This window comes from Cydia fagiglandana, chromosome 27 (genome assembly GCF_963556715.1).
Source record: "Cydia fagiglandana chromosome 27, ilCydFagi1.1, whole genome shotgun sequence".
Classification (NCBI taxonomy): Eukaryota; Metazoa; Arthropoda; class Insecta; order Lepidoptera; family Tortricidae; genus Cydia; species Cydia fagiglandana.
Genome location: NC_085958.1, coordinates 1,799,454 through 1,818,843, shown reverse-complemented (window position 1 = coordinate 1,818,843; position 19,390 = coordinate 1,799,454). Strand labels below are relative to the sequence as shown.

Genomic DNA, 19,390 nt, shown 5'->3' with positions numbered 1-19,390 from the left:
TAGGCTGGACGGCGCCAAGTACGCCGCCGCCAGAAAGTGGGGGGTGCCTGTGATCCGAGCTAGCTGGCTGCTGGCCTGCGCCGAGAGGGGGGTTAGGGTCGACGAGGCGGAGCATTCCGTAGACCAAGAGGCTGCAGGTAACGTAAAAAACAAAATTGGAATAAAATTCATTTTGTCCTTTTTAAAGGACCTTGGGATACGTAGAATATTAGAGCTGTGTTAGGCCGGACGGCGCCAAGTACACCGCCGCGAGGAAGTGAGGGGTGCCCGTAGTCCGGGCTAGCTGGCTGCTGGCCTGCGCCGAGAGGGGGGTTAGGGTGGACGAGGCGGAGCATTCCGTAGACCAAGAGGCTGCAGGTAACATAGAAAACAAAATTGGAATAAAATTCATTTTAAAGGATTTTGGGATACGTAGAATATTTTGGCTCGTGCCGAGAGCTGTGTTAGACTGGACTAAATAGGTTGGAATAAAGTACATTTTGTCCTTTTTAAAGGACCTTGGGATACGTAGAATATTTTGGCTCGTGCCGAGAGCTGTGTTAGACTGGACTAAATAGGTTGGAATAAAGTACATTTTGTCCTTTTTAAAGGACCTTGGGATACGTAGAATATTTTGGCTTGTGCCGAGAGCTGTGTTAGGCTGGACTAAATAGGTTGGAATAAAGTACATTTTGTCCTTTTTAAAGGACCTTGGGATACGTAGAATATTTTGGCTCGTGCCGAGAGCTGTGTTAGGCTGGACTAAATAGGTTGGAATAAAGTTCATTTTGTCCTTTTTAATGGACCTTGCGATACGTAGAATATTTTGGCTTGTGTGGAGAGCTGTGTTAGGCTGGACTAAATAGGTTGGAATAAAGTTCATTTTGTCCTTTTTAAAGGATCTTGGGATACGTAGAATATTTTGGCTTGTGTGGAGAGCTGTGTTAGACTGGACTAAATAGGTTGGAATAAAGTACATTTTGTCCTTTTTAAAGGACCTTGGGATACGTAGAATATTTTGGCTCGTGCCGAGAGCTGTGTTAGGCTGGACTAAATAGGTTGGAATAAAGTTCATTTTGTCCTTTTTAATGGACCTTGGGATACGTAGAATATTTTGGCTTGTGCCGAGAGCTGTGTTATGCTGGACTAAATAGGTTGGAATAAAGTTCATTTTGTCCTTTTTAATGGACCTTGGGATACGTAGAATATTTTGGCTTGTGCCGAGAGCTGTGTTAGGCTGGACTAAATAGGTTGGAATAAAGTACATTTTGTCCTTTTTAAAGGACCTTGGGATACGTAGAATATTTTGGCTTGTGTGGAGAGCTGTGTTAGACTGGACTAAATAGGTTGGAATAAAGTACATTTTGTCCTTTTTAAAGGACCTTGGGATACGTAGAATATTTTGGCTCGTGCCGAGAGCTGTGTTAGGCTGGACTAAATAGGTTGGAATAAAGTACATTTTGTCCTTTTTAAAGGACCTTGGGATACGTAGAATATTTTGGCTTGTGCCGAGAGCTGTGTTAGGCTGGACTAAATAGGTTGGAATAAAGTACATTTTGTCCTTTTTAAAGGACCTTGGGATACGTAGAATATTTTGGCTCGTGCCGAGAGCTGTGTTAGGCTGGACTAAATAGGTTGGAATAAAGTACATTTTGTCCTTTTTAATGGACCTTGGGATACGTAGAATATTTTGGCTTGTGCCGAGAGCTGTGTTAGACTGGACTAAATAGGTTGGAATAAAGTTCATTTTGTCCGTTTTAATGGACCTTGGGATACGTAGAATATTTTGGCTTGTGCCGAGAGCTGAGTTAGGTTGGACTAAATAGGTTGGAATAAAGTTCATTTTGTCCGTTTTAATGGACCTTGGGATACGTAGAATATTTTGGCTGAGCTGTTTTAGGCTGGACGAGGCCGAACATTCTGTGAATCAAGAGTCAATGTAGTGCATAATTGTTTTCCATCGTATTTTCTCGGATGCGTTCGTACTTGTCATGCTACTTCAGTCAATCTCAGTACTTTTTGTACAGAGTCTGACTGAAATAGCAAATAACAAGACACATTCGTACGTTTCCGTGAAAATACGGCGGAAAACAATTAAAGACATATGTAACTTCGTATAAGATGAATAAAGTTAAGGAAAAAACGTGCCTCGGAAATCGAGAAAAAGTCATTCTCGGATAGATGACACCTTTGGCCTATTCTCGGCTAGATGGCGTGACGACCCCGTTTTATATTTAACAATTTTAACACATAGATATCAGTGAATGAACATGGGTCAAAATGATATAAAAATAATAAAATAATTTATACTATCTCCCCTCTATACTATCTATCCTTTTTGAAACAATTATGCACCACATCTGTATGGAACATTTGGTCAGAGTCAACACAAGTTACTGTCAAAAAAAGTGTGTCACATTTTGTTTGTGTTTTCCATTGAAGAATTACTTTTACACCACACCAGCTCGGAAAGGGTTACTTTGCACTTCAAAAACTGATAGCAAAGTTGCATTTTATCCACATGTGAGGCAAAGTAAACAAATGCAAATGTTGAGTAGTTTTCTTATGTTTGCTGGTAGGATTGACTTTTAAATGATGATTTTGGATGATAAATATTTAATAACATTCATTTGGATTTGATTTTGTTTGATATTTACATTTAATATTTGCTTCGGGTTGGTGTGGTGAAAAATTTTGTGTTTCACTCGGGGGCAAATTTTGTTTAACCCTCGTGGTTTGAAACCCTCGCAACGCTCAAGATTCCATTTTTCGAACCACTCGCTACGCTCGTGGTTCAATTTTGGAATCTTTGGCTTGCTCGGGTATCAATATTAGCACGAGCGGTTAAACAACAACTTTGCCCCCTTGTAAAACAAATAACTATGGTTACCTTCCAACTACATCATCATCACACATTCACATTCACATTCACATTGTTACAGATCCATCTCACGTTCAGCAGAACGCACTAAACGCACCACCACAGACACCTGAACCGAAAAAGAATATCTCTCAACCCGAAGAAAGAACAACAGAACCACAAACCAAAATAACCGAACCGAAACCGAAAACACCGGAACCGGAAATAATAGAAACGAGAGCCACAACCCCAGAACCGAAAAGAAAACCGAAGAGTAAGACACCCGAGCCTCAAGATTTAGATGCAAATATGGTTGACGTTGAACAGATGTTGCCTTCAGATGTTGGTACTGCCGTGTCGCCGCGGCAGACCAAGAAGAAGTTTAAGATCAATACTAACAAAAGTAAGTTTTAAATAAATAATAAATGTGACGTCCCACGGGTAAAGGTACTTTATGGCGGTTGGCGCTTACGCTATTATTAACGCCGCTCCAATATCATTGCGGCGCTATGCGACGTAAGCGCCGGCCGCTGTAAGGTACCTTTTTCCGTGGAACGTCACAAATATTAGAGGGCATTTTTACACGAATTTACTTAGCCCCACGGTAAGCTCATGAAGGCGGTATCGTCTTGGGTCGTCCCATTCGTTTTTCGTCAAGTTCTTAAATTAGTCCTATTCTGCTTTCGTCACCCATTCTACATTCGTCACAATCGTCGGTGGCTTTCAATGTAGAATGCGTGACGAAAGCAGAATAGGACTAATTTAAGAACTTGACGAAAAACGAATGGGACGACCCAAGACGATACCATGAAGGGCTTGTGTTGTGGGTATTTAGACAAAGATATTTATAATATATAAATAATTAAAATACCTACATAGAAAACAACCATGACTCAGGAACAAATGTCATCATCAAACAAGTAAATGCCCTTATCGGGATTTGAACCCGGGACCATCGGCTTCATAGGTCGGGTCACTACTAGGCCAGGCCGGTCGTCAAATTTACTTGTATTATTTATTTAGTTTTGTATTTAGAAAGAAAGAAAGAAAATACATTTATTTACGTCAAACCAACAACTTAAATTACAAATTTAATATAGAGACATAGACGTTAAATAGGACCCCCACTCAGCGTAATGCTACGACGGTAAGCCGCAGCGCTGATTTTCGGTGGGGACCTAACTTATCACTAACTTAAAACTAATAAGAAGAAAATCAGACTTAATTTACTAATTACTTATATTATAATTAGTGTTATGTGCTTAATTTATTAATTTTAACTGTGATTTTATTTTTATTTTAATTGTATTTTAACACTTATTTGTATTATTGTGATGTATGATTATTATTGTTTTTGTAATTTTATTTAAATTTATCGTGTATGGATCATAATTATCTGAATTTTTTCTTCTTTTTTTTCTCTCTTTTATTATTAGCAGCTTTTAGTTTACTCGCTCTTTATTTATAGTTCGTTTTTTTAGCATTAGAAAAAAGGTATACAATCTTGAGGTGTCTTTTAATTGAAAAACACATTTTAAAAATAACTTACGGCAAATATGTAACAATTATGAATCTAATACGATCATTTATATTCTTCCGCTTTCATAAGTAATAGTTTTTGATTTTTAAAAAGCGTTTTTCAATTAAAAGACATGTTAAGATCGCTTACCTTTTTACTCTACGCTTCTAATGCTATAAAAACGGACTATAGTATTTTACTTTCTTAAAGCATTTAATAACCGGCGTCGCCTTTAATCATAATCATAATCATTGAATCAATTTTTCGTCTTATTATTTGCAGACGAACAATTTGAGGGGATGTCCCCCGCGTCACGGTTCATAGCCATGCGTCGTATGGGTATGTTCAGCGACCACGAGGACAGCTCGAAGGAAAACACGCCGAAGAGACCCGACAACGAGTCTGACAGTAAGATCATCATATTCCCTGCTGTTCACTTAATTATACGGCAAATGATGATGATGGAATTTCCTTTTGCATAGTTGCTCCTCGATTTGCTCCTCCATCGAATTTTTGATGCAAAATTTTGGCTGAATGCATCAAAAATCCGGTTGGCTCCCCTTCCTAAATCAATCTGTGAGTCAAAAGCAGCAACTCTGCAAAAGGAAATTCCATCATCATCATTTGCCGTATATCACACTTTTTTGTCGAGAGCGCCACGGACTATCAGGCCATTTTCATTTAAAAGTGTACTATTTACTTTACTTCGAAAATACATTAACTTTTGGATTATTTCTACGCAGAATCAGAACGAGGATTATCGACGTAAAAAGAAAAAAAATTGTGTCCCAAAAAATATGACAGTTTTGTGACGAATTTTCATTTTCACACACATTTTGTATGGACCGCGTCACAACCCGAAGCAAACATTAAATGTAAAATATCAAACAAAATCAAACCAAATCAAATCCAAATGAATGTTATTAAATATTTATCATCCAAAATCATCATTTAAAAGTCAGTTCTACCAGCAAACATAAGAAAACAACTCAAAATTTGCATTTGATTACTTTGACTCACATGTGAATAAAATGCAACTTTGCTATCAGTTTTTTAAGTGCAAAGTAAGCCTACCCTATTGTATGATTAATTTCCACAGCCTCCCTTCAAGACGGTCAGAACGTAGGGACCCCGTCCATAGACGAGGTCCTTTCCAGCCCTAATCTAAAAGGCTTCAGTCCGAATACGAGGAGGAAACTGCAGGCTATAAGGAGGGGCGAAATACCTGATGAGCCTATCAAGACGCCTAATAATCCATGTAAGTATCTATATTAGAAATTATTTTTTGGTAATAAAATAATTTTTGGCACAAGTTTTTATCGCTGACCTTTCTTTCCACGGGAAACTAATACTCATCAATACAATTTTAACAGACCCAAACGCAATTTAGTTTGCTTTGCAATTTCAGCTCATCGGGAAGTGAGTCAAATTTAGCTACCAAGATTTGACCCACATTTTAAGTAAAAGCTTGTAAAATACTACTAAAGAGAATAGAGTGATACTGTCATAGTAAAATTTGTCACGCTAAATTTACTGCCATCTATCGACACGTTTTGTATTTTGCACAATCAAGAGTGTATACATACATACAAGTTTCTAATTATATACACTTCACCAGTCGACAAGAAGATCCCGACTCCAGACAGCGACTTCGGCGCAGCGCTCCGCCCCGGCCGCAAACGGATGTCCGTCGATGCGCGCAAGCTGCTATGGGAGTTCGTAGACGGATTACCCACTAACGAATCCCGCAGTGATACGGTAAATAATGTTTAATAGTTAAATTTAAAGCAGTGGTTCTAAGTGACACCCCTGAGGAGTACCATAGAAAATTAGCATTGAAGACGAGAGGTGCTATAGGAGACCCTCCAGGGAGTCCGAAATGACAGCCATTTCGGCGAGTGATACGGTAAATAATGTTTAATAGTTAAATTATTTAAAGTACTGGTCTTAAGTGACACCCCTGTGGTACCCTATTCGAAATTAGCATTGAAGACGAGAGGTGCTATAGGAGACCCTCCAGGGAGTCCGAAATGACAGCCATTTCGGCGAGTGATACGGTAAATAATGTTTAATAGTTAAATTATTTAAAGTAGTGGTCCTAAGTGACACCCCTGTGGTACCCTATTCGAAATTATAGCCTGGCAAAAAAGAGTAGAAATTAATAGGGGCGCCACTGTCGCTTACATGGCAACACAAATAGTACGACCTAGAGATATTGATACTTGGGCCATGGACAGATTTAATGTTCTCGTTTGTATCGACTCTTCCCAAAAGTTATGACTATTGGTTATTCGAATGCCAAATTTGCACACACCCCATATTTGACAACGTCGGAACCGATTTTGGATAATATAGGTAAGTCAAGAAAGTGGACTCCACTCTCATCAGCAGGTAGGTACTGGAAATACAAATTTTGAGTTTTTGTAATGTTCGTTAGCATTAGAAATAAGGTAAACAATATTGATGCGTCTTTTAATTGAAAAACACATTTTAAAAATAAGTAACCACAAATTATATCTAACAGTTATCAATCTAATATGATCATTTACGTAGGTCACTCAATAAATTTTGACATAAAAAAAGCTATTGAAGATATTAGTATTATTTATTTTATATTTTTTCAAAATACTCTCCATTACTCTCTATACAAAGTTCCATTCGTCTGAACCAACTTTGGAAGCACTTTTGCCAGTCTTCATCAGATAGGTCCGAAATTGCTTCTTTATATGCAACCACGGCTTCCTCAGCACTTGAAAAAACTTCCCTGTTATTTTTTCTTTCACCACCGGATACAAAAAGAAATCGCAGGGATAGCTCCCGTCACCACCGGATACAAAAAGAAATCGCAGGGATAGTCAGGACTGTAGGGTGGATGTGGTAAGGTTTCTATCCCAGCTTTCTCAATAAACGCCTTTGTTCTGAGGGACGTATGTGAAGAGGCGTTATCGTGATGCAGCAAGATTGAACCGAAGAGCATGAAGTACTATTCTCAGGTGTTCCCGGCTACCATCAAAGCCCAGGTCTTCTTTCACTATCGGAAGCAGACTTCTTAGAGTTGGCACCTGTGTAATTGAAAAAGGTAAATTTTATTATATTATACTACATTGAATGCTATACTAGTGTAGATACATATTAATTAAGGTTGTAAGGTTTTTTCACATACCTGTTTTTTCATCGTGTAAAAAAATTGAACCTTTTGCCTAATGGCACACAGGTCGAAATTGTCCAGTTCCTTTTTTGGACGCCCCTTCCGGCGTTTTCCAGGCGTTGCAAACACAGCATTGTTAAGGTCATCTTCTAATACAATTCTCCTTACAGTAGTTTACCTGATTGAATAAACAGATTTACCTGATTGAATAAATATAAAGAAGAGTTAATTATAATTTCTAGTTAATACAGTTATAATAGTCACATGTTTAATATAATTTACAAAACATTTACATTATAAAGATATATATCGCAAATCGCAAGTACCAAGTTGGTTGGTTGGTTAACATATTACACATAACCTTAAAAACATAACCTTTGGGATTGATTGAATTTTCAAGAACAGTTATTAAAAGCTTGAAAAACATGGGGATTTTGTAAATTACGCCAGAGTTCACCATTTTTAGTATTCTAAAATCATTACAAACCTGTCAGCTCAGCCGTTCTTTGGTAAACATTGTCCAGTTCCGACAACAAGGTTTTGGCTTCAAATTCTGCCAGACACCGCCTGTAAACGTTATAAATAACCTGGCGGGTGCCACTTCGGATCGTCCTGTTCATCATTTGCCACAATAACAACAGTTTACTGACGATAAATTTAAACAATACAATAAATACGAAAATAAACTAACACTGTTGACAACATAGATACTAACAACTGACATATTAAACAGTGTTGTAAGAGCAAAAAAAAATTAGTTCCATATCTACTCTTTTTTGCCAAGCTGTAGCATTGAAGACGAGAGGTGCTATAGGAGACCCTCCAGGGAGTCCGAAATGACAGCCATTTCGGCGAGTGATACGGTAAATAATGTTTAATAGTTAAATTATTTAAAGTAGTGCTCCTAAGAGACACCCCTGAGACACTCCATAGAAAATTATCATTGAAGACGAGAGGTCCTACAGGAGACCCTCGAGGGACTCCGAAATGACTGCCAAGAAGACAGTGAGTTCGTTTCGAATCCCGTAGTGATACGGTAAATTTAATAGTTAAATTATTTAAAGTAGTGGTTCTAAATGGGACCTCTGAGGTACTCCATAGAAAATTAGCATTGAAGACGAGAGGTCTTATAGGTGACCCTCGAGAGACTCCGAAATGACAGCGAATTCGGCGCCAGCCTCAACGGATGTCCGTAGATGCACGCAAGCTGCTAGAGTCGGACCAAGAAAAGTCTGCAGCAGATTTGATAGCCCACGCAGTGCAAGTGTTATTTTTAGAGTTATTTCATAGAAGTTTGACGTTTAAAATAACACTTGCACTGCGTGGGCTATCAAATCTGCTGCAGTCTTTTCTTGGTCTGACTTTATGGGAGTTCCTCGACGGATTACCTACTAACGAATCCCGCAGTGATACGGTAAATGTTTAATAGTTAAATTGTTTAAAGTAGTGGTCCTAGGTGACACCCCTGAAGCACTCCATAGAAAATTATCATTGAAGGCGGACGTGTCAAATCATTCGAAGTTGAGGTCTTACACGAGCCTCCTGAGGGACTCCATACTTTCTTTTCTAAAACGCCCCTCGACACGATTAAGTTTGCTGTCGTGATATAATGATCTACAATATCAAAAGGCTTAGTGAAATCTGACCGATGGTTGTTTACTAGACTGGATATAGTAGATATATCCAGCGAATTGCATTATTTAGTAAGAATGTGTTATTATTTTTTACAGGAAACTCCGCCATCTAAAATGGCCAAATTTACTGAAGATCAGGTAAGACAATACCTATTTATTAGGTTTACTCTTTGTATGACACAGGGAAACATTAAATTTGATACATCATTTTTTTAAATCAAATACGGCAACAATCCTTATAGATAACTCTAATACATTGTGCCTTAAATGAAATAATCCTTATTACTACTTAACTAAATACATTAATCCCCTTAGTGGATATAACCAACGGAGACGCCATGTCTAAAATTTTCGGTGCAAAATAGTCTGCCGTTTTTTGCGGGGGAGGGGCACATCAAATGTATAGGTACGTCATGTCAGATAAACGTCTGTCCATACATATGGTTGACGTGTGGTTGACCATTGGCCGCCTATTTTCGACAGAGGGGAACGCCTGTTAATGGCGGCTCCATTGTTAATAATTACTCCGAGTTAATCCCCTACATTCCATACCTAACCGTGGGTTTTGATGCTCGAGCAATGATTTTTTCAACACAGATTATATCAATATCTGTGTCGGACCCTTTTTTTTTTGATATTTTTGTTCTTTAAGGCGCTAGAGCCTTTCAAAAATGACCAAAATGGCCTAATTGACTATGCCGCAATGAGAGGCGTAGTATTCAAAACTGGTATCAATTAGCCAAAAAAGCAGAACGGTCCGACACAGATAATTTCATAATTATTTAGATTTCAAAATTTGGTTACGATTGGTTATGTTTTGGAGGAGGAAACAGTCGAGTAGGAAACCTCGATTTTTGAGATTTTTACGCAGGATTTTTCGCCTTGTCCTTATCGCACTAGTTTTAGGAGCCGCTTCCGTTAGCGAGACGGGTATATTTACCTAAAATGTTGAAAACTGGGCTCCTGTTTCGTCTTAACAGTGTGCCGGCGGAGCAAGGATATCAGACGTCCAGACAACTCCTCTAGCGCCCAAACCAGAAGATTCTCGGCCCAGCGTGGTTCCGTTAGAAGTAGACGAACAGCTACAGCGCCTCAATGTGGTGCTCACTGGGAGGCGGACTCCTCGGCGCGCTAGCAGGGCGCAGCCGCTGCCAGAGAAGCCTGCAGGTAATACTGCCTGTAACATGCGGTGTAACACAAGTAACATGGGGTGTAACACAAGTAACATGCGGTGTAACACAAGTAACATGGGGTGTAACATATTATAACATATTTTCAGGATTGCCATAAAAAAACCTAACCTAACCTATCTATAGCAGCGGTCGGCAAACTTTAAGCAGCCAAGGGCCAAATAGTAGTTACAGAAGTTAACGCGGGCCGCACTTTGTTAATATAGTGAAACCTGGTTAAGTGGGACCTGGATAAGTGAGAAACCTCTATAGCTGGGACTCATGGTGCGGTCCCGACACTTTAGCACTGAATTACCTCTGTTACTGAGAAAAAACGAACCTCTATAACTGGGATTCGTTGTTGTGATTTTATAGTCACATTTACCTCTATAATTGTGACAGAGAGTGTGTTTTACCTCTTTTACTGAGACTATATTTATAAGATTACATTTTCCTAATTGATTTTTAGAATTTTATAGGGAATTGACTTCTGTATCTGAGATAACGTCAATCTATGACCTCTCTAACTTGGACTTCATTGAACAATTTCCGTATTCTTACTTACTCTTAGTCTATCCACAAAATTCCGCATTTGCCTAATTATGTCTAAACAACGTCAAGTTTGATTTAGTTAATTTATGTAAGTAGTTAAAACTATCGAAACGAAAGCTGAAATTTTGATAAATAACACGAAAAAAATTAATTTTTATTTATTAAATTTCTAATACGCAATGAAGTCCGTATCAAATTTAATTTAATTTTGAAATATCTATCCTTTGGAAAATAATTCAAAATAAATTAAAGAAATATTTAAACAGACTTAAAAAATATTTAGGGACAAGGATTATTTTACCTTATTTATTTTTAAAGATACCTTATTAACCACCTCTATAACTGAAATATACTCTATTCTCACCTCTATTAATGGAACCCTCTGTAAATGAGACAGAAATTTATTTGTGCCTGGCTAACTGGGAGCCTGGGTAAGTGGAAAACCTCTTTAAGTGAGACAAATTTGCTCGTCCCTTGAGATCTCACTTATCCAGGTTTCACTGTATTTATGACTTTATCAGACATTGTCGTTGGTCAATATTACATACAAAATAGCCAGGCAGGCTCGCGGGCCGCAAGTGAAAGGTTCGCGGGCCGCATGCAGCCCGCGGGCTGCTTGTTGCCGACCGCTGATCTATAGGATAACCTTGCGAATTTTCTGAAAAGCTAACGGTTTCAGAATTAGGTCTAATGACAATATAAAGAACAATACATTATGACTTAAGATATTGTCAAACAAAGGGATCCGGTTTATTTTGTAGATATGCAATGGATGGAATGGATAGTGATATGGTAGTCGAATATTCGCCGACGGAACTATACCTACACTTCGGTTTTTAAGGGCATTGTGCAGGTTTTGACCTGTTTCGTAGTGAACGTTCGCGCGGACTCATTTCTAGGTTTGAAATGAGTGCGCGTGCAAATGAGTGGAATGTTTAAATTGTTTTAAATTAATATACGAGTACGTTTATGAGTATTATGACCGTGACTGTTTCTTATTCCAATTTTTTTTTACTCCAAAATCAAGCAATGTTAGGCCGAATACCGGGTATCGTCTTGGGTCGTCCCATTCGTTTTTCGTCAACTTCTTAAATTAGTCCTATTCTGCTTTCGTCACTCATTCTACATTCGTCACAATCGTCGGTGGCTTTCAATGTAGAATGAGTGACGAAAGCAGAATAGGACTAATTTAAGAACTTGACGAAAAACGAATGGGACGACCCAAGACGATACCGGATACCGGAGAGTAACCGAATATCCAGTACATCTCATAGTCTAATAAAACATGGTCTTCTCTTCCCAGAGTGACACAGGCCTACGTCACAATAACATGGCCGCTATATATAGCGCTATCGCATATTATCAGCGCTGTCGCGTGATGACGTAGACTTGTGTCAGTCAGTTGACCCAGAAAAGACGGGAAGAGAGTACCAGGCGAAGTATATTATTATACCATGGTACATCTCTATTATTTTGTTACAGATATGGAGTACGAATCAGGACCAGAGTCCCAACCTAACACAGTCGGCTGGGACGACACAACACCATCGCAAAAGGAATCTTTCGAAACCAGCAAACCCCATACCAACGTTACTTTAGACAATCATAAAACTAAAAGTTATATAGAACCAATAGGAAAGGATAATGAAGATAGTAATAGAAATATAGAATCAAAAGGAAATATGAAGAATGTGGAAGTGAATGCTTCGAATAGTGTTTTAAAAGTAGATAAAGCAGTGGAAGCTAGGAGAGAAGAAAAGAAAACGATTAGGAGATTTATGCTGTCTTCGAATGTTGACGTAAGTCATTAATATCTGGGCGACCGAGCTTTGCTCGGAAAACATACAAACATTCAAAAATGCGCGTTTTCCTAGAGATAAGACCTGGGTCAAAAACGTTCGCGTCTTTCCTGTAGACATACACAAGAGTTAAGGGCTATAAAGGTTCATTTTCTTATTTGGGGGGGCCCACATCTGGCGTCTTTCGAGCGTCGGCGTCTACAATTCTATGGCCGACGTCGACGCAACGTCGACGTAGCGTCGACGCAACTGCGCAGCGACGTCATTTTCCATAGCGCTGGACCGACGCCGACAGACGCCGACGCTCGAAAGACGCCAGATGTGGGGGGGGCCTTAACCCTTATCCACGTGAAAAGGTCCTCCTTTTATTTAGAGAACTATGATAAAATCGCTACTTACATGCCCACAAGCTGTTAACTATTGCCCACAGGAGAGAAAAATGTACAGTTCGCGCGAACACGCTAGTTTTCTCTCCTGTGGGCAATAGTTAACAGCTTGTGGGCATGTAAGTAATGATTTTATCACGCGAACACAGAATGTTTTTGACCCACCTAGCTAGATCGATTAATCGCCCCCCAAAAACCTCCATATAGCAAATTTCATTGAAATCGTTAGAGCAGAGTTTCCAAAATCGCCGAAATATATATATAAATAAATAAACAAGATTTGCTCGTTTAAAGGTATCAGATAGATATTAAGAAATCATGATTGAACTCTTGTTCACGACGAAACTAAGTAGGTGCAGTATCTTACTGCACCTACTTAGTTTTTCTGGTTTAACCCATTGGTTGACTGGTAGAAAATGCCTTAAGGCATTAAGTCGGCCATTTATACCTTCATATTGTATTGTGCAATAAAGATTAACCCCCTTATTCATAAACGTTTACTAAAGTTGACAAGCCGATAATAATCGGTTGTCCCTTTCCGACGTCAACTTTAGTAAACGTTTATGAATAAGGGGGTAAATAAATAAATAAACAACTCACTTTTATTTCATGTAAATGTATTTTTATTCGTGTACATCAATTTTTTAATCTTCACGGACGTATTTGTTTCTCTCTTCCCCTTTAGAATCGGGAGGAAACAGTAGAAATGATCCTCCGCCTCGGGGGCTTGGTGACCGACCTCGACGACGAGGATTCCGGACCACCGGGCACTCAGGCCACGCACCTGCTCTGCTGCGCGCCGGCCCGGAGCCAGCGCGTGCTGAACTGCATAGCCAGCGGCTGCTGGGTGCTGCACCCCGCTTATGTGGCCAGGAGCGCCGCCCATGGCACATTTTTGCCGGTACGTTGATGTTTTAAGGTTTTTCAGAACGTAAAGTAGCATATAGTCTCATTATTAGGAGTTTTGGCTGAAGGGTCTCAAGTACCGGCGGTTCCGCGGCCGGCTCCCTGACACTGCGGGGTTGCGAACTGCGTCGCAACCATAATTGTGTTTTTAGTTTTAAGATATATTTTGTAATAATATGTATGCTAGTTTTAAGGTATTTATCTATGGGCCAATAGTTGCCTGAAAATAAATGTTTTCATTTCATTTCATTATTACACATAATTGGCGTCAATCTCCAATTTAATCACCAATTTTAGATTTATGGTTATATTAGAGCCCTCTAAATTGAAAAAAATGGGTGTCATTCTGAATCCCTAACAACGTTTGTCCTAAAGTCACTTGCTCTAACTGGTTTGTCCTAATGGGCACATGCCCTAACGATCAATTGTCATAACGATTATTTTCCATAATGTAATGGTTAGCCTAAGAATGATTTGACCTAAGCATTTATACCATAACTATCAAGATCCCTAAAGTATTTTACCATATTTTCGAAATCCCTAACATTGTTTGGCATAAAATAACATGCTCTAACTGTTTTGACCTAATGGCTATTGCCCTAATGATCTATTATCATAACAGTTACTTTTCCTATTGATCAATTATCATAACAATTACTTTCCATAATGAATGGTAACGAACTGTTGCCACAAAAGTGGGTTAGGTTAGGTTAGAACTGTGACCCTCGAAAAAACGAACTGCTGCCACAAAAGTGGGTTAGGTTAGGTTAGAACTGTGACCCTCAAAAAAACTAACTGCTGCCACAAAAGTGGGTTAGGTTAGGTTAGAACTGTGACCCGCGAAAAAACGAACTGCTGCCACAAAAGTGGGTTAGGTTAGGTTAGAACTGTGCCCCTCAAAAAAACGAACTGCTGCCACAAAAGTGGGTTAGGTTAGGTTAGAACTGTGACCCTCGAAAAAACGAACTGCTGCCACAAAAGTGGGTTAGGTTAGGTTAGAACTGTGACCCTCAAAAAAACGAACTGCTGCCACAAAAGTGGGTTAGGTTATGTTAGAACTGTGACCCTCGAAAAAACGAACTGCTGTCACAAAAGCGGGTTAGGTTAGGTTAGAACTGCGATCCTCGCAAAAATGGAATGCTGCCATTGGTTAGGTTAGGAGGGAAATTTAAATTAGGACATACGAGTATTAGGTCAAGAAACGATAGGCTAAGTAAAATTAGGTAACATGATGGTTAGGATATATAATTTTTAGGCCTAACAATAATTAGGCAAAAAAAGAATTATGCTACATAACATTAGGATAAATACCCAATATGGAAAGTGCCATTAGGGAAAAACATATTAGGACAAAAAAAATCGGCCAGTCGATAAAAGGGAAACCAAAATTAGGGTATACGAGTGTTAGGACAACTGATCATTATGACAAACAATATTAGGGAATGCAAAGATAGGAGAAAAAACTTTAGGGATTCAGATATAGATCCGAAAAAAATACCCCAGAACGAAACTGGCGTCACAAGTTGGTTTACTTGCGTCCGCACCTCGTTTTATCGGTAATATCGGTCATCGGCGGTTGAATTCGGCGAGCCAAATTGGCGTTCGATTCGATCGGGCAATTCAATCAGATTGGCGAATGGACTAGTTTGGATACACCATAAGTTATGATTGTATGGAGATGACATCTATCATCGTACCCTTCCAGTTTGAAAAATACAGGTACACAACATTTTTAGTTTAGAAAACAAACTTTAGTATAAAGAGTCATTCTATGGAACTTGCTAACTATGTAAAAAAAAGTCACTAGTAAATTCATAATTCAGAGACAATTTCAATATGGCGGTTTGATTACATAGTTGGCAAGTTCCATAGATTGACACTTTACATTTATTCTGTGCCTTAACAACAACGTTGTACCAGGAGGAAAACTTCGAATGGGGCAACCCCATAGCAACCTGCCTCCCGCCGGTCACCGGCGGCGAACGAGTGCTCGCCCTCGCCGCCCACCGCTGGCGAACCAGGCGCGCGCGGGGGCAACCCGGGCCTTTTGCTGGAGTCATAGCTCTGTTGCACGCGCCTGAGCAGAGGAGGAAACTGCTGGCGAGATTGGTGAAGGCTGGAGAAGGGAGTGTTGTGGATGAGGAGTGAGTATCCTGGTCGCGGCACCAAATTGTAACGACCCCACCTTTCAAGCTTTTTCATTTGATTTCATTTATTTATATAGCTAGCCCCAAAAGTATGCAATGATTTTTATAGCACTCGCAGTGCAAGTGTTATTTAAAACGTCAAACTTTTATGAAATTATAACGTAATTAACTTTTTCACTGCGTATGCTATCAAAATCGTTGCAGACTTTTCTTGGTCTGACTCTAAGAATGTCCCGCATAATACTTATTTTATTTATTGCTTCAGACCCCCATATACCGACGAAACTATCAACGTCTGCTTCGCCGACCCGAAGCGTTACCCGATGAAAGAGCGAGACAGGGCATGGCTCGTATCTCGTCGCGTCCCTGTCTGCGCCTCCATACTTCTTAGCGCGTTTCTGACTGAAGAGAATCGTCCGGATTTGAACCAACACTGTTTACCTGAGTTTAGCCAGTAGCCCCAGATAAGCATGCCATATGGAAAATTATTTTGAGCATAACTATAATACCATAGGTCCTTGCTTGTATTTCACTCTATGGCTAACTAAAGAGGTAAATATATGCAATTTTCGGATTTATTGTAAGGCTAACCCAAATTGGGAGTAACCTAATTTATTTGCACTTGACTGATATCAAATATTTTGTTTAAATAACTTGTTGGTAAGGTGAGAGTTGTGTAGTTATTTTTTGGCCAGTTTAGACCAGGGGGACGATTTTTGAGATTCGACCACTCGATTTCGTGTATTTCGTTAAATGATATCTCCACTACTAGGCGTTTAAATTATACTAATAGAATGGAAATCGAGTGGTCAATACCACTAGATTCCAAATTTCGATCGCTCGTATTTCAAAACACGAAATCGTTTTCGGTCGCTCGTTTTTCATTTCGCTGTTTTTCACCGATTTTCGAGTGACGAAATCGAGCGATCGAAATTCAAAAATCGGCCCCCTGGCTACTATTAAGAAAAATGTGAAAATAGCGTAGAATTGTGGTCATGATGAAGAATGAAAATGTGTCACTTTATTAAGATGTCGTTACAAAATGACCCGTTAAAATTGCTCTTGAGGGTGCATTCCCTTTTGTCCACGCCTTACGTGTCCGCCGCCGTCTCAGAGCATTTAATAACTGGAGTCGCCTTTAAGAGCTTACCTCTCTGCCGAAAAACTTGCACAATTGTGCAAATTTTTGTATGGACTGACATACGTTACGTGCAAATCATGTAGAAATAGCAATACATTTGACGTCTCCTGACCTGACAAAATGACAGCGATGACGTCTCCAGTTGCTACATGCTCTAAGGCCCCCCCCCCCCACATCTGGCGTCTTTCGAGCGTCGGCGTCTGTCGGCGTCGATCCAGCGCTATGGAAAATGACGTCGCTGCGCAGTTGCGTAGACGCCGACGCTCGAAAGACGCCAGATGTGGGGGGGCCCTAAGGCCGCCGTGTGTTAGGCGGGAACAGGCCCCAATTTCACCACGGCTACAATTGTCAGTGACATATGTCGAGAGACAATTGTCAAGCGACTGTGACATGATATTACAATTTTATAAAATATTTTCTATAGAAATACTTACAAACATGACAGGCATTTTGCTACAATTGTATGTATTACAATTATACTGTGAAACTAGAATTATTTCTTCTAGTCGACATATTTGTAGAATTGTCGGTGAATCTTGGCAGGAAATGAGAAATGAGTTATATGCCGGAATTTCGTGACAATTGTTGTGTTTCTTGTGACAATTGTCATAAACTTAGCAAGAGAAATATCTGTTTTTGTCCGATATAATAAAGTTTCTAATAATACAATGATGGTGGCAAACAGTAATACGGCCCGCCCGATGGTAAGCGGTAACCGTAGCCCATGGATGCCTGCGACGTCAGCAACAGTGATGTTTTACAATTGTCGCACCTGTCACCGAGGTGAAATTGGGGCCAGGTGGTAATGATTCATAATTATCAATGCACTTATTCCCATTCCCGGCGGGGATAGATGGGAATACAACCGCTTGAGACAGATTATATGTACAGTCAGCAGCAGAAATTGCTAAGCGGGCGAGGTGTTCAAAATGAGCTTGACGCGACTTTATTGTTAAGAGAATAAAAGCATGTCAAGGTAATTTTGAACACCTCGCCCGCTTAGTAACTTCTGCTGCTGACTGTATGTTGAAATGTTAGTTTGTCCTACTTCGCGGGAACGGATGGGACATTGCAATTTTGACACTTTGTTCGTATCGATATTTTTAGACGTGACTGTACATATTCTAATAGATATTATGATTAACAATTTATAATATTCTATCATAATAGTTTTTTTTTAATTTGACTTTTGATTTTCATAGTCTTTGTAAAATTAAATTTAACATCATTATTATATAGTTTTAGTTAAAATGTTTTTTGTAGTTAAGTTTAATAATAGGTACGTATTCACTCATCTCTCAAAAATATATATGCAGATATGTCATCGAAAAAATTAGGTATGCTGTAACATATTTTTGAGATTTCGAGTGTTATTTGACATTTGACTGTATTGTATAGTAATGACATGTTATTTTGACATTCAACATTTCGTCTTAAATCCATATAGATATAACTTAGTTAAAAATAGTAAATAATACTGTATCACAACTATTCGTAATATAACAGTAAATTATTTTGATATAACTTTTTTTTTCATTTACGCATCGACCCTAATTCCGGTTTATTTATTTATATTTATAAGATTCCACTGTCCATCCGTCTCATGAACTGTGATAGCTAGACGGTTAAAATTTTCACAGATGATTTATTTCTGTTGCCGGTATAATTAAAAATACTAAAATCATAATAAAACAAATATTTAAGTGGGGCTCCCATACAACAAACGTGATTTTTGTGCCGTTTTTTTGCGTAATGGTACAGAACCCTTCGTGCGCGAGTCCGACTCGCACTTGACCGCTTGTTTTGCTTGGGAAGACCGTCTTAGTTTTTGTATACGTCGTTCAGACAAAATCGGAAAGGAGGAAAGGTCAGAACCGAGATGTACAAAGAAATTTACACATACGTTTGCGAATATGTCAGTTTGACAATGCTAAGGCAGTCGAGGTTAGATTACCTACTAAACTACATATTTATTCAGATAATCACTTACAAAAACCAACTTGAATTAAAAACAAAGAACTTTCAAAATCAAACGGCTAAACTGCAAAACGTAATTCAAGACCAAAAAAAGTAAGACAATGTTGCCACTGCAATAATTTGTTTGTAAAATAGTAAATTCCTTTTGATAAATAATCACGCTAAGATAATTT

The 19,390-nt window shown here is 39.0% G+C and overlaps 1 protein-coding gene and 2 long non-coding RNA genes across 3 annotated transcripts in view; 2 read left to right on the top strand and 1 right to left on the bottom strand.

Moving 5' to 3' along the window:
* LOC134677790 (DNA topoisomerase 2-binding protein 1-A-like) overlaps positions 1-17,398 on the top strand; it is a 37,426-nt gene extending 20,028 nt beyond the window's left edge. The window contains exons 19-28 of the mRNA XM_063536218.1: positions 2,922-3,242; positions 4,641-4,766; positions 5,458-5,616; positions 5,977-6,116; positions 9,237-9,278; positions 10,121-10,307; positions 12,344-12,660; positions 13,732-13,947; positions 15,873-16,096; positions 16,365-17,398. Coding sequence (XP_063392288.1) covers positions 2,922-3,242; positions 4,641-4,766; positions 5,458-5,616; positions 5,977-6,116; positions 9,237-9,278; positions 10,121-10,307; positions 12,344-12,660; positions 13,732-13,947; positions 15,873-16,096; positions 16,365-16,557 — 1,925 coding nt within the window. The 3' untranslated portion in view covers positions 16,558-17,398. The remainder of the gene's footprint in view (positions 1-2,921; positions 3,243-4,640; positions 4,767-5,457; positions 5,617-5,976; positions 6,117-9,236; positions 9,279-10,120; positions 10,308-12,343; positions 12,661-13,731; positions 13,948-15,872; positions 16,097-16,364) is intronic.
* On the top strand, positions 230-4,760 carry LOC134678004 (uncharacterized). The gene is made up of 3 exons (XR_010100146.1): positions 230-357; positions 2,922-3,242; positions 4,641-4,760. It is a non-coding gene; the product is annotated as an uncharacterized LOC134678004 (long non-coding RNA).
* LOC134678003 (uncharacterized) lies at positions 6,923-8,235 on the bottom strand. The gene is made up of 3 exons (XR_010100145.1): positions 7,994-8,235; positions 7,522-7,684; positions 6,923-7,420 (listed from the first exon to the last, which is right to left on the bottom strand). It is a non-coding gene; the product is annotated as an uncharacterized LOC134678003 (long non-coding RNA).
* Positions 17,399-19,390: the final 1,992 nt, after the last annotated feature.